This window comes from Panthera onca, chromosome C2 (genome assembly GCF_046562875.1).
Source record: "Panthera onca isolate mPanOnc1 chromosome C2, mPanOnc1 haplotype 2, whole genome shotgun sequence".
Taxonomy (NCBI): domain Eukaryota; kingdom Metazoa; phylum Chordata; class Mammalia; order Carnivora; family Felidae; genus Panthera; species Panthera onca.
In genome coordinates, this window is record NC_138347.1 from 66962659 (window position 1) to 66978868 (window position 16210).

Below are 16210 nucleotides of genomic sequence, written 5' to 3' on the forward strand. Positions count from 1 at the left end.
AGAGAAATTATGCAATAATAATTAAAAGTAGATTGTGATGAATTATAGATGCATATTATAATCCCTAGAACCACCACTAAAAAATAAATAAATAAATAAATAAATAAATAAATAAATAAATAAATAAATAAATAAAACAGAAGTGTAGCTAAGTAGCCAAAGAGAAGATAAAATAGAATACTAAAAAATATTTGATTTTTTTCAACGGACGGAAAAGTGAAATAGTGGAAAAAAGCACAGAAGGACATGCTGAAAAAAAAAATGATAGACGTAAACTTAACTCTAACAATGATTATATTATAGTAAGTGTAAATGGAGCAAATATCACACACACACACACACACCCAAGAAAAGGGCAGAAATTGTGAAACGAGATGGAAAAAAAAAAAAAAACCAACTATATGCTGTTTATAAGAGATGCACTTTAATTACAAAAACATACAAATGATTAAAAATAAAAGAAGTGAAAAATAATTTTATCAAATTATTTATCAGTATTAACCTCAAGAGAGCTGATGGGGCTACATTATGAGATAAAGTAGACATTAAGAGAAGAAGAGAGGCAGTTCCAAATTATAAAAGAATCACTGTATCAGAAAGATATTAATAATCCTATACAAGTACAGACCTAATAAGAGGTATTCAAAGTACAGAAAGTAAACAAAAGAAAGAAAGAAAGAGACAAATATACAATCATAGCTGGGGATTCATTATTTCTCCTCAGTAATTGATAGAACAAATAAAGAAAAATTGGTAAGTATATTAAGAAAAAAATTAAGCAATCCTCTTAACCAAATTGGCCTGACCAAAATAGCCACCTACCACATACAAAGGGAAATATGCATTTTTTTCAAGTAGAAATGGAACATTCACAAATGTAGACTGAGTCAGGAAACAAGTTACAATTTGTTTTTGATTATAGGGGACTGAAATCAAGCAGAGTATGTTCTCTGATCATAAGAGAAATTAAATTAGAAATCAATAACAGAAATATATCTTAAAATCCCCAAACATTTGGAAATTAAGACTGTGTCATGGTTTAAAAAACAAATCACAGGAAATTTTTTAAATATTTTTGAACTGAATGAAAGTATAAACACAAAATATCAAAATTTGTAAGCTGTTACTTAAGTAGTACTTAAAGGAAAAATTTAGAACATTATTGCTTATATTGGAAAAGAAAATATCAAATTAATAATCTAAACTTTGTTAAGACACCAAAAAAAAAAAAAAAAAAAAGAACAGTGTAACACAAAGTAAACAGAGGAAGGAAATAAAGACAGAAATCAATGAAATACAGGGCAAACAATAGAGTAGATCAATAAAACCACAAGGTGTGTCCTCAAAAAATTTACTAAATCTGTAAAACCCTAGTTAGATAGATCAAGAAGAAAAAAAATAACCAATATGATAAATTAAAAAGGGAACATCACTATGGATTCTACAGAAATTAAAAATAATAAAAGTAAAACTGTGAACCACGTTATGCCTATAAATTGTATAGATGAAAGCAAGAGATGTCTTGAAAGAAAAAAATTATAAAAACTGACACCAAACACATTGGAAAATATAAATAGCCTCCTATCTTTAAAAAATTTTTGAATTCAAAATTAAATAACCACAACAAAGAAAACTACAGGCTTTGAATAATTTCACTGATTAATTCTATCAAACATAAATAACACTAATCTTATGCAAATGATTTCGGGGAATAGAAAAAAGAGTGAAATCTTCCCAACTGCTTATCTGAGGACAGCACAATGCTGAAACCAAAAACTTGACAAACTTAAAGGAAAGCTCAGGCCAGTCTCACTTACGAACATAGATTCAGAAATATTAGTAAATGGAAGACAGACATATGTAACAAAGATAAAATATAACCATGGTGGTTTTATCCCAAGAATAAGAGTTTAATATTTGAAAACCAATCAATGCAAAACAACTGATTAACATAATAAAGGAGAAAATTATATGATCATCTCAATACATGCAAAAAAAATCATAAACTAACACTTCTTTAGAATAATCACCAGAAAACTAGGAATAGAATATTTCCTCAAATGAATAAAGCCAATCTATAAAAACCTACAAATAACATCACACTTAATTGTGGAATATTGGATGTTTTTCCACTAAAATTGGTAACAAGCCAATGATATACACTCTCATCACCTTTGTTCAACATTGTACTTGAAGACTTAGTAAGGGCAAAAGCAATATAAAAATAATATGCCTAGGGTTTAGCAAGAAAATATTAAAACTCACTTTATTTGCCAGTGATATTGTGGTGTATTAGGACACCCAAAGGAATCTACAAAAAAAAAAAAAAATACAAAACAATATGTGAACTTAGCAACATCGAAGAGTACACAGTATACAAAATCAATCATCTTTCTATATAATAAAAGGAAACAATTGAGAAATTTATTTATTTTTGAAATACCAGGTACTGGATAGGGGCGTCTGAGTGGCTCAGTCAGTTAAACATCCGACTCTTGATTTTGATTCAGGTCATGATCTCATGGTTCATGAGATGGAGCCCTGTGTTGGGCTCTGCGCTGACAGCTCAGAGCCTGCTTGGGATTTTCTCTCTCCTTCTCCCTCTGCCCCTCCTTCACTCTCTCAAACAACAAAACAAAACAAAAATCAGGTACAGGATAGACTTCCAAATGGCATCTTGAGAAGCACCATGGACACATTCTCCAGAAAAAAAGTAAAACTGGTAAAAAGTACTTTTTAAAAACAGCAATCATTTAAAGCCTCTGGAAATTGTCCTAAAAGGATACAGAAAATAAAGAAACATTTATTCAAGAAAATCTACTGACACTTGGTAAAAAGCGTGTGTTTGATATTGAGCCACAACTTGCTGTATACCTCTCCTGCCTTCAGGTTGCCAGCATTTCTCATCCGTTCCAACTCCCAAGTTGCAAAGGACAAATTCCTGGTGAGTGTAGCCAAGAGGTCAAAGTCTTCTCTCCCCTGTCAGTCCCCCACTCATAGGACAAAATGTCTACCCCAGGCATAGCAAGCTAAAATGCTGAGGCCTTGACTGCTCTCACCCAGCTTGGTCATAGGGCAGAGGTTTCATGCCAGAAAAGTAGAGCTGAGAAGGCCAGAGGTTACCGTCCCTGCCCCAGGTCCAGACTAGTGGCTCAGAAATTTTGCCCAGAGAAAGAGGCAATGAACTTTGAAGCTCTCCCCAAAGAAACTAGCTTATTTGAAACACAATTTGAGGAAGTTCAAGCCTAAGGATGCCCTCAAAACCAATGAAGTATTTGTTGGAAATCAAATAAGAGGCTGGCAGCTCCTCTTATTTAAGAGCAACCAGCTAGGCCAAAGGTGAGTTGGGATTTGAACAAACCTCAAATACTGGCTTCAAATATGACTTCTATCTGAATTGGATTAGAATATTGAGTAATATATATCCTGGAGCATTGTCAAAAACAATAAAGCATTCACCTGGTTGTGACTGTGATAGCTAATAGCTGGATTTGATATCAATGAAGTGGTCAGGGAAAGAGACAAGGAGAACCCTGCTAAAACTACTGTCATCCCAGGGTGACAGTATACACACAGAAGGCTATACCCTCTGATAAGCAACATCAGAGTCTTCACAATGTAAGGGAAATAAACTTCACTAAAATAGTCTAGCCAAGTCACTAAACAAGCAAATAACAACAAAAAAAACCAGAGAGAGGGAGGGAATTGCTATACAGTATTACCTAATATGTCTAGTTATCAACAAAATATTATAAGACCTACAATAAAACAGGAAAGTGTGACTTATTCACAGAAAAAACAAGGCAATACAAATGGTCTCTGAGAGGGCTCAAATGTTGGATTTAACAAAGACCTCATAACAGCCATGAAAAATCTTTAAAGAGCCAAAAGACACCATGTTTAAAGAAGGTAAACTATAATGATAATGTCTCATCAAATAAAGAATATTAACAAAGAGATTGAAGTTATAAAAAGCAAACAGAACTATCTGATAGCATACACAAGAATTAACTCAAAATAGATTAAAGACTGGACTATAAGATACAAAACCATAAAATCCTACAAGAAAATATAGGCAGTAAGCTCCTTCCTTGATCTGGGTCTTGGCAATAATTTTTTGGATTTGACACCAAAGCAAAGGCAGCAAAAACAAAAATATACAAGTAGGACTACATCAAACTAAAAAACTTCTGCAGAGCAAAGGAAACCATCAACAAAATGAAAAGACAATATGTGAAATGAGAGAAAATATTTGAAAATCATATATCTGTAACAGGTTAATATCCAAAATATGTAAAGAACTTATACAACTATAGCAAAAAAAATTTTCAATTAAAAATTTAGCAGAGCATCTGAATAGATATTTTTCAAAAAAAAAAAGACATGCAGATAACCTGCAGGTACATGAAATTTGCCCAGCATCACTAATCATCAGAGAAATGCAAATCAAAACCACAATGAGATATCACCTCCTATTTGTTAGAATGGTTATTACCAAAAGAACAAGAAATAACAAGTGTTGGCAAGTATGTAGAGAAAAGGGAATCCTGTGTGCACTGATGGTAGGAATGTAAATTGGTGCAGATGCTTTGAAAAACAGTGTGAAAGTTCCTCACAAACTAAAAATAGAACTACCATAAAATCCAGCAATTCTACTTCTGGGTATCTATACAGAAAAATAAAAAACTAACTCAAAAAGATATATGCCACTCCCATGTTCATTGCAGCATTATTTACATATTTTCCAAGATATAGAAACAACCTAAGTGTTATCAATGGATGGATGAATAAAGAAAATACGATTGAGTTACACACACACACACACACACACACACACACACACACAAACTGGATTATTATTCAGCCATAAAAAAGAAGGAAATCTTGCCATTTGCAAGAACATGGATGGACCTTGAGAGCATTACAGTGCCCAGTGAAATAAGACCCATGACATCACTTATATGTGGAATCTAAAAATGAACAAAGAGCAACAAAAATGAGCACATAGATCTGGGGAAGAGATTGGTGGTTTTCAGAGGCAGAGGGTGAAGCGTCGATGAAATGGGTGAATGAGGTCAAGGGAAAATAAGACCCAAATGGAAATTCTTATACAAAAGTACAGTACAAAAAGTACAGTAAATGAAAAGAAAAATTTGCTAGAGGGAGTCAACAGTAGATCTGAACTGGCAGAAATCAGAATCAGCAAACTTGAAGGAAACTTATAGAGACTGTGTATTCTGAGGGGAAAAAAATTAAGAAAAATTAACAAATCCTCAAAGAAGCTTAGGATACTGTAAATGTAGCAAACATGTCCATAATAAGAGTAGAAAAGAGAGAAGCAGGAAAATATTCAAAAAGATAATGGCTGAAAACTTCCAAAATTTGATGAAAACCATTAATGCATATGTCTAAAATGTCAGTGAACTCCAAACAGGATAAATGCAAAGATACCCACACCCAGAAACATCATAGTAAAAATGCTGAAAGGCAAAAAAATCTTGAAAACAGTAAGAGAAAAATGACTTGTCCCATACAACAGAACTGAAGTAGGATTAACAGTTCATTAGAAACAATGGAGGCCAGAAGCAGTAGGACAACATATTCAGAGTGCTCAAAGGAAAAACCTAAACCCAAAAATCTTATATCCAGCAAAACAATCTTTCAAAAATGTAGCTGAAATAAAGTCATTCCCCGATAAACAAAAAATGAGAGAATTTGTTGCTAGCATAGGCCACTTTATAAGAAATACTAAAGGAAGTTTTTCTCAGGCTGAAAAAAATTAATGCCAGATGATAATTTGAATTCACACAAGGGGAAAAAGAACACTACTAAGGTAACTATGTAATTATAAAATAATAATATAAATGTACATGACTTCTTCTCTTAACTGATTTAAAAAGCCATTTATGAAACAATATTATAAAATTGTCTTGATGGGCCTACAGTATGTAGAAATGTAATATATTTTCCAATAACAGCACAAAGGAAGTAGGTGGGAGCAAAGTTGTATTTGAGTAAGCAAACAAAACCAGGTGGATTGACTGGAACAAATGAAGAGAACTAGAAATGATAAATTGCAAAGTTAATATACAAACTATAAATATATTTTCTGCTTTCTTCTCTCAGGTTTTATAAAAACCCAAAGTTATATAAAGTAATCATTATAATAATATGTTGCTGGATTTGTAACACATATGGATATATTATGTATGCCAGTAATAGCACATAAAGGGGAAAGAGGAAATAGAAGTATGAAAGAATAACATTTCTACATCTCCCTGGAATTAAGTTAATATGCATCTGAAGTAGATACTGAGAAGTTAAGATGTATATGTTATCTTAGAGCAAGGCCAAAAATATGATGACAAAATCATTAAAGAAATGAATGAGTTACACTAGAAAATATTTAATGCCAAACAAAGCAGTAAGGAAGATTAGAAGGACAAAAAGACATGAGACATACAGAAAAATAAAGTAGAATGACAGGTGTAACCTAACTGTATCAGTTATAACATTAAATGTGGATAGATTTAACAATTCAATCAGAAGACAAAGACTGTTGAGCCAGATTTTTTAAAAAACCAAGATTTAACTCCATGCTGTCAGAGGCCACACATAAAGATGTAAATCCGTTGAAAGTTAAAAGAGAAAAAAACCATGCAAACAGCAAGTACAGCTGTAGTTAATACCAGACAAAATAGATTTTAAAGCAAAAAAAAGTTACTATAAATAGGGACATCTAAAATGAAAAAATGGTTAACCCATCTAGAAGATATAACATCTGTGCATCTGACGACCGATCTACAAAGTACATGAAGCAATACTTGACAGAATCAAAGGGAGAGAGAGAGACAATCCAACAATAATTACTGGGAATTTCAGTACTTCACTTCGAATAATGATACAAGAAGTAGACAGAAAACCAAAAAGGAAATAAAGACTTGAAAAATGCCACATACAAAACCTCTATACTGAAATCTACAAACTCATGCAGAAAGAAAAAAAAATTTAAAACATCATTTAAATAGAGGAGAATACCATGTTTATAGGTTGGGAGACTGAATATTTTTAAAATGTTTATTCTATCAAAATTACTATGGATTTATTACAGTCCAGTAAAAATTTGGCATATCCTTTTGTAGCAATTGACAAATTGATTCTAAAACTTATTTAGAAATGCAAAAAATCTGAAGTAATTAAAACACTCTTGGAAAAGAACAAAGTTGGAGTATTTTACTACCTGACTTTAAGATGTACTATAGACCTGCATTAATGTGGTAGTCAAAAAAAGATAGACAAAGAGACCAATGACTACAAAATACAAAGTCTAGAAGTAAACTTACACATATGTATCCAATTTATTTTTTACTAAGGCACTAATAAAAATCAATGAAAAAAGGAAAATCTTTTTAACAAATAATGATGGAAAAACTAGACAAACAACATATAGGGAAAAATGAACCTTAATCTCTACCTCACACCACAATCAAAATTTATTTGAGATGAATTATAGTCCTAAAACTGAAAGCTGAAAATTAAAAAAGCTTCTTGGAGAATACAATAATATCTTCATGAGCATTGAGTAGGCAAAGATTACTTAAACAGGAATTATAAAAAATTCACAATTAAAAAATTTCATAAAGGGTCCTTCAAGTAAACTAATCTCCTGAACATCAAAAGATTTCATTTTCATTAAGAAAATGACAAAAAAAAAAAAAAGAAAATGACAAGATAAGTCACATACTGGAAGAAAATATTCACAGTACCTACTTCTAACAAAAGACTCTTAAGTATATAAATAATTCTATTCAAGATTTGGCACATACTTGGTTCTGTAACCTTAAATTGTTTAAACTCTTCAAACTCATAGTTTCTTATCTGTAAATCATAAGAGGTGGGCTAGAGTACCACAGCAGCCTTTTCCCAAATTCTATAATTTTTTGAACCATAGTAAGTTTATTGGTACAAATTATATCAAGAAAGGGGTGGTAGCAAGGAATATGGACAAAGATAGTTCTGGTAATTGACAATAGTTTTTAATAAGTACTTCTGGATATAAAGATTTACATTAAAGTAGGAACTCTGAATATTTTTTATAAGGAAAAAGTATATAAGAATCTCTAACAAGTATAGGAAAACCATAATTAAGGATATTTTATGAATGCCACAGGAATGCAGGCTGGCAGATAGCAAGAATTATAAAATATTTATTTATTGTGCCTATCCTTGTGTTTGTCAGTAGAGTTACATAACAGAGTATTAAAAATAAGAGGGGTGACTGAGTGGCTCAGTTGGTTGAACCTCTGACTCTTGGTTTCAGCTCAGATTGTGGTGTTGAAGTTCCTGAGATCAAGCTCTGTCAGCACAGAGCCTGCCTGGGATTCTCTCTCTCTGCCCCTCCCCCACTCACATGTGTGCGCTCTCTCTCTCTCTCTCTCTCTCTTAAAATACATAAAATTAAAAAAATTTTTTAAAAAGTAAGAGAAAAATGTAATGCTTATTATAAGAAGGAATTTGATATCATCAAATAAGTCACTTAATATGTATTATACAACACTGCATTTTTATAACTAAGTATAATATTTAGAATCTGTAGCATCCCTTAAAGTTCTTTTTAAAAGCCAATAAGCATTTATCTTGAAAGAAGATTTGATTAGGTCTTTTTAAAAACTCCTTATAAATTGTATTATTTTTGGTCTATTTTTAGATAAAACTAGGTCATTTATTAAAGTAGCTATTTCATGTTAAAAAGTAAGAAAGAAGATTTTATATTTTACTACCATTATGTTAATTACTCCTTGTATATATCTATTAGTTATTGCTCCTTATTGTTTCTGGTATCACTTACTGAAACAAATTTTCAGAATCATTGTCATAACACGAGAATAGAAAAGTTTCACAGGGAGAAGAAAAACCTTTTGAAAATTTTAGGAATGAATATATAAGAATTATCTACAATTGTTAGCGAAATTTATCTAATTTCTTGTCATTTCATTTTCAGGTTTAACTGAGCTAAATGATAGTCCCATTCCCCTGGAACTTGAGCGCTGCAAGTCTCCCACTTCAGGTAAACATGAATGTTAACTTTCAGCCTTCTTGTAATTCACTGCAGTAATCTACTGCTTTATTTTCTTAATTCTTACAATGTGAAATTCATAATTTTAGTAATTGTTTCTAATTTAGTTTCTGAAATTTTACCATAAGCAAATATATACAAAATTCTTGGCCTCCCAAAAAATTAAGATCAGAGATATGAGTGTAGTATATTTAAAGACATTTTAAACAAAGGTTTTTCAAAAAAAGAAAAAATGATAATATGCTGGAAGTAAAGCATCAAGAAAGCATGAGCCTACCACAGTATATTAAAAATGTGAGTATAAAGATTCCTAGGAATAGGTCTTTTAAGGTGTACAAGAAATGTTAGTAGAAATTATTGGGTGGTGGGATTAGAAATGGTTAGCTTATATTTTTTCATTTATTTACCTGATTTTTCTCCAATACATATACAGTATATGTAAATTTTTGAACACCAAAAAATATTACGTATTTCTTTGACACTGAACTATATGTTTTCAGAGTATCAAAAAATTATAATTCCTTATAATTAATTTTTATTTTAACTTCATATAAATTTATAAACATTTAATGCCTTAAAAAGCAATTAATTTTGACTTTTGGAAATTCTTTTCTAACTGTGATATTTCTTTAATTTACTCTATCTCTTTTTTTATGTTTATTTTTGAGAGAGAGAGAGAGAGAGAGAGAAAGAGAGAGAGACCATGAACGAGGGAGGGGCAGAGAGAGGGGGAGACACAGAATCTGAAGCAGGCTCCAGGCTCTGAGCTGTCAGCACAGAGCCTGATGTGGGGCTCGAACTCATGCACTATGAAATCATGACCTGAGCTGAATGAAGTTGGATGTTTAACCTACTGAGCCACTCAGGCACCCCCAATTTATTCTATCTCTTAAGAGTTGCTAATTGTTTATCCTTATTCTTCAGGAATGTGAGGCAAAGTAGAATCTAGTGTCCTGTATAAAGTTTTCTTTTAACCCTATCTATTTAATCTTTATTTCATTGCTTTTATTTTAAATATGATCTCATACTTTTACCCTTTCTTTTGTATTTCTATCCTGTAGGCACCATCCTAATTTAGGCATTTAGTATCCTACATTTAGAGTATCACAAAAATGTTCTTAACAGGTGTCTCTGTGATCTCTCATCCTTACAATTCATTTTGCATATCATGTTGCAAAACTAATCTCCTTAAAATATTACTTTGATATTTTCTCATGTCATAAATCTTCAATATAAAATTCAATATCCTATATCAATTTAAATAACTTCACTTTAAATTCTCATCCATAAGCTAAATTTAAATTTTTAAATATTTTTTTTTTTAGGGGGAGAGAGAGAGAGAGAGAGAGAGAGAGAGAGAATATGCATGCAAGCAGGGGAGGGCAGAGGGAGAGAATCCCAAGCAGGCTCCACACTCAGTGCAGAGCCCAGCACAGGGCTGGATCTCACAACCGCGAGATCATGACCTGAGCCAAAATCAAGATCAGGTGCTTAACCAACTGAACCACGCAGGCACCTCTGTAATCTGAATTTTAATAGTAATATAGGGTTCAAAAGTCAAAGAGAAGTGATATTTAAAAATCTCCCTCCCACCCTTCCCCATACTTTGTTTCCATCCTTTTGAAAAATAAACATTGTTACTTTCTTATTTATCCTTTCAATTTGTATTTGTAAACAAGCCAAAAAGACACAGTATATTCATTTTTGCTTCCTGTTCTATACATTAGTATAGTATATACATTTCAATATACTTTGCTTGATTCACTGTACTGTGTATCTTGTCTTTCCATTTCATTACATAATCATTACAGTTGTATGTTATTGAAATGCATGCAGTTACTATAATTTATTTAGTATTTCACCAATTAAGGGACCCTTAGTTTGCTACCAGTGTTCTGCCATGTCAAACAATGCTGCAGTGACTAACCTTCATACCTTCCTCATTATAAACGTGTACAGGTAGGGGCGCCTGGGTGGCTTAGTCAATTAAACATCAGACTTTGGCTCAGGTCATGATCTCCTGGTTTGTGAGTTGGAGCCTGCTTTGGATTCTGTGTCCCCCCTCTCTCTCTGCCCCCTACCCTGCTTGTGTTCTGTCTGTCTCTCTCTCTCTCAAAAATAAACATTAAATAAATAAACAAACAAACAAACAAATGTGTACCAGTAGATCTGTAAATTCCTAAAATTGGAGCTTCTGAGTCAAAGAGTATATGCCTATCTAATTTTTATAAATTTTCCCAAATTGCTCTCCTTAGAGTTTGCAGCAATTTTCTCTCTTGCCATCAGTAACATACAAACAATGGTTATCTTTTTTTTTTTTTAATTTTTGTAACGCTGGTAAGAAAAGGTCAATGTAGTTTCAATTTATCTTTCACATACGTGATATTGAATATCTTTTCAATTGTTTAAGACCTATTTATTTTTTTCTATAAATCATCTATTCATACAATTTGCCCATTTTCTATAGAGTTGTCATTTTCATATCAATTTTTATTGCCTCTTTATAAATTAAGATTACCCTTTTTTGACCTGAGATCCACATATTTTTCTCATTTTAACTTTGCTTGTGGTATCTCTTGCCTTACAGCAGTTTTTTGCATTCAGACATTTCCTTTGTGGACTTTTTTCTTTATGCTCATTAATTTAAATACAATTGTAATTATCTGCTTTTTAAAGTTTTGGTAGAATTCTCCCATCAAGTCACTTACCCTTTATAATTACTGATTTTGTATTTCATATTGTCTGTAAAGAAAACTATTTTCATCCTAGAAATTTTCTAACAATATTCAATGTAACATACACAAAGATTGTGGCTCTTTAATTAGGCTAGTTAATAGTCAATCTATTTTTCTGTTGTTGTTTTAATTTAGAGAAAGAATGTGTGTGTGTGTCTGTGTGTGTGTGTGTGTGTGTGTGTGTGTGTACACACGTGCAAGCTGGAGAGGGACAGAGAGAGAGGGAGAGAGAATCCCTCAGCAGTGCAGAGCCCAAGGTGGGGCTGGATCCCACAAACCATAAGATCATGACCTGAGTGGAAATCAAGAGTGGGACACTTTACCAACTGAGCTGCCCAGGTGCCCCTTTCTGTTTTGTTTTTTTAAACTTGAACAAAAGTTTTACTGGATTTTAGGGGTTTTAACTTAATTTCTGCTTTTAACTTTATTAGTTCCCTCCTCTGCTTTTCTAATTTTTCACTTTTCAATTTTTTTGTGGTAGGTGCTTAATTCATTTATTTCTTACATGTTGCTATACTAAGGTTAAATTTCCCATTGAACTCTGCATTGTATGTATCAGAGCTTTTGATAAATTGTGATTGCATTAATAGTAATTTCCATATGGTAGAGTTTTTTTTTTCTTTTACCAGAGTTATTAATGTTAACTTGTAGCAGAATTAAGTAGCTATAAGTGCTGCTTCATTGTTATTTAAGTCTTTCATGTCTTTATATTTTAATTACTTGACTTGCCAAGGATGGAGAAAAGGAGAATTAAAATACTGTACTAATAATATGTTTCTATCTTTCCTTATATCTGCTGTGTTAAAAATATTCATGTGTAGATATTTTAAACTATATTGACAAAAAGTGCATCTTATACCATAAACCACCATTGTTCATGTCTTTTTACCTGAATTCCACTTTGTTTACTATTAATACTACAACTTTTCCTTTTTTGTTTCTTTGGAATTTTTCTTTTGTATACCTTGGTCTTACCTCTTTAGGAGTAAACTTTTTTAACTGAGGTATAATACAGAATGTCTGTAGAACACCAGAAACCTCCCTCCTGCCTCTCAGCCACTTACTCTCACAAAGGTACCCACTGTTCTGACTTTTAACCATAAATTAGTTTTGTGAGTTTTGGACTCTCATATGAATGGAAACATGCAGTATTTACTTCTTTTCTTTCTAATTTTGCTCAACATTACGTATATGATATTCAGTCACATTGAATGATTTTTAGTTCTGTGTGATACTCCATTAAATGAATATATCTATGCATTTTATTGTTGCTGCACATTTAGGTGGCTTTCAATTTGGGGTTATGTTATGACCAATCTTGTAAAATATTTATTGCAAATATAAACTCATTTTTGTTGTACATGTTTCTGGGAGTGAAGCCTGGGGGTCATAGGGTATGTTTATGTTCAGCTTCAGTAAATACTACTGAGTTTTCTAAAATGATTGCACCAATTTTACTTCCATTAACAGTATAAAAGTTTTATTTGTTCCACATACATCTTTCTCTCAGTAACATATTTAGTTTTCTTTTTAGAGGTCTTACATACCTTTCATTAGATTTATTCCTTGGTATTTGGTGTTTTTATACGTCATAATTTTTTAATTTTTTTCTTATTGTTTGTGACTAGGTTATAAAAATACAATTAATTTGTGTATATTGATGTCATCCAGAAAACTTGATAAATTCCAATAATTTATAAATTCTTTTGGATTGTCTATCCAATTATGCCTACTGTTAAAAGAGCAGTTCTATTCTTATTTCTAAAGGAAGAAATTAACTTGGACCTCCAATATAATGTTGAATATATGTGGTATTAGCAAACATCTCTTATTTCCAGTCTCAGGCATGTCTTTCAATATCATAATTAATTATGGTAATTATTGTAGGCTTTTAGTAGACATCTTGCTTTTAGACTTTTGCCTCTGATGTTTTTTTATTATGTTAGGGTAGATCTGGAAACACCACCAAGACACTTTTTCTTTTTGTTTTGTTTTGTTTTGTTTTGTTTGTTTGTTTTGCAAGGCAGAGTCAGGACTTTGCATGTCATAAGGTAGATTACTTCAAAGCAACAAGGCTTTGACTACTTTTGTATTAGGATACTTGGGACAGAAATGATTGGCTGTGATAAGATTCACTTATCACTTCAGTGCCTTATTTGAGACTGGTTTGCTGGGCAGGGCCCACTCTTCTTTAGTAGCAGCCTTAAATCATATTCACAGTTGAGGAATGATTTTTTTTTCCTTATAACAACTTTTTAGTCATTTTATGTTTGTTAAAATACATGAAATCTATCCTTCTGGGAACAGTGCCAACAAAGTTTATTTTATCTTAAGAAAATTAGAAATAATATTTGATTATTCCATTCATTTCCCATGAAAAAATAAAAATAATGGTGTTGCATTAAAGGGTCTTTCTAAGCCCACAAAGGAGAATGTACCCCATGCCATTCCTAGAATACCACAGCAACACATATACATAAAACTACATTCTGAAATCTCTTCCTATTGTAGGAATTGCTTTATTTAATCTAGATTATCAGGAGAGGTATTGTTAGGGTAAATGCAGACTTTTCAGTCCAATCTCATAAAACTAAAACGTAACCCAAAAAAGCACATTTAAGACTTTAATGGTAGTTTAAATCTCATGAAGCCTATTATCTCTAAAGGCAGAAAAGAATGAAAATATAAACAGTGAAAATGTTTAGATAACTTATAAAGGGCAGAATCAATATGTGTAATAAAGGGAAACCAGAAAATAATAATACATCTGACTTCTGAAAAATTAAGAAAAGCAGCCATGCCTTCTAATGTCTCCTTGATTCACATACTAAAAAAACTAGATCTGATTAATAATGTCAATTATTATGTTTGTATCTGGGTATATCTCCCCTTTTTCATATATATGTAGCATTTAAGAGCCAATACTATTCTTGTCTTTTTTTTTTTCCTTAATGCAATGGTTCTCAAACATAAGCCTATATGAGAATGATGTGAACATTTTGTTAAAACACAGATTGCTGAGTGCCAAAGATTCTAATTGGGCACTGAGTGTCTAGAGTGGGGCCTGAAATTTTGCAAAGCAAGGTCCCAGGTGATGCCAATGCTTCTGGTCTCTGGACCACTTGAGAACTATGGCTCTGTGAAAAATTTTTAAATATTTTTTCAATAGTTACACTTACCCTCTCAGTATGTATTTTGTGATCTCAAACCTTAACCCCTTCAAAGTCTGATAAAAGTAGATTAGAACATTGATGCAAAGAGCTGAGTAATGATGGCTGGTAATTAGGCAAGCCAGAGACCAGTAATAATTTTATAATTCTGATTTTCTACATGGATCTCAAACTCCCTTTTAGCTCAATAAACTGCAAGTAAAATAGTGCAAAGTTTAAGTCTATTAAATATTTATTTGAGGACAATGAGAACAGAATAGGAATTCAGAGCTGAAAGAATCTCAGTGAGCCAACCAGAAGGCTGATGTTCTTAACTTCCAGGATACTATAGCCATTTCATATTATTTATTCATTCACCCAACTATTTAACAGGTAATTTTCAGTATGTGTAGTTATGTAGATATTATGCTATCTATCCCTGGAGAATAAACTAATGAACAAAATAACATACTCCATGCCAAATAGACCTGACAGTGTATCTGCAGAAACCAACATTAAACTAATAATTTTACCAATAGTCAGCTGTTTTTCCTTAAGGCTGTGTAACCATTTTTCACTCACCAGGTAAGGCTGGGCAGTTTGTGTACTGCATAAACATACCTTCCAAGGGGATGAACAGGAACATTCAGCCCTAGCTCCACTTACCTGGAACAGAACTGCAATCCCTCAAGGAAATAGACGCCTTTTCTTTGGACAAAGAGTTGAAAACTACCCAAGCCTTCAACTGTAGGGTTATATCTGCCCACAAGATGTGCATTTGTCTAATTTTTATTCCTTAAAGGTGTGTCTTTAAAAATTACTTGCTCAGATGAACATCTTTTTCTAGGCTAGCATCGGGTTCTAATATTCCTGCTACCTCTACAGCCATCAATCCTCATAATTCTCACTGTCCACAGTATACAATAGACTTACTATGCTATCAAGTTCAAGTTAAGGCTAGGGTGATAGAATTATTTATCGTTATTAAAATATGTTACTTTAGGTTTCTTTAGTAAAGATATCTTTATCAAAATTTCATAGAGGCTAACATCACAAAAACTAACAAAGAAGCAACCAGCTCTGTTGTTCTCAAACTGGAGTTAGAACTAGGTCTTATAGCCTACATTGAATTCTTGTTCTGCACGGTTCTACATTTCTAGAAACCCAGTACATCCTCCAAAGAAGAAAGCTTCTTCCATTCAAATAGTCCTCTGTTAGGGCAGTGCCAAAACACCCAGATAAATGCACAA

General features: G+C 32.3%; 1 protein-coding gene across 10 annotated transcripts in view; it reads left to right on the forward strand.

Moving 5' to 3' along the window:
* The window catches only part of STXBP5L (syntaxin binding protein 5L), a 380897-nt gene that overhangs the window by 295983 nt on the left and 68704 nt on the right, over window positions 1-16210 (forward strand). For all 10 annotated transcript variants that reach the window (XM_060639858.3, XM_060639856.3, XM_060639862.3 and 7 more), the window contains one exon: window positions 9002-9067. In XM_060639858.3, coding sequence (XP_060495841.3) covers window positions 9002-9067 — 66 coding nt within the window. The remainder of the gene's footprint in view (window positions 1-9001; window positions 9068-16210) is intronic.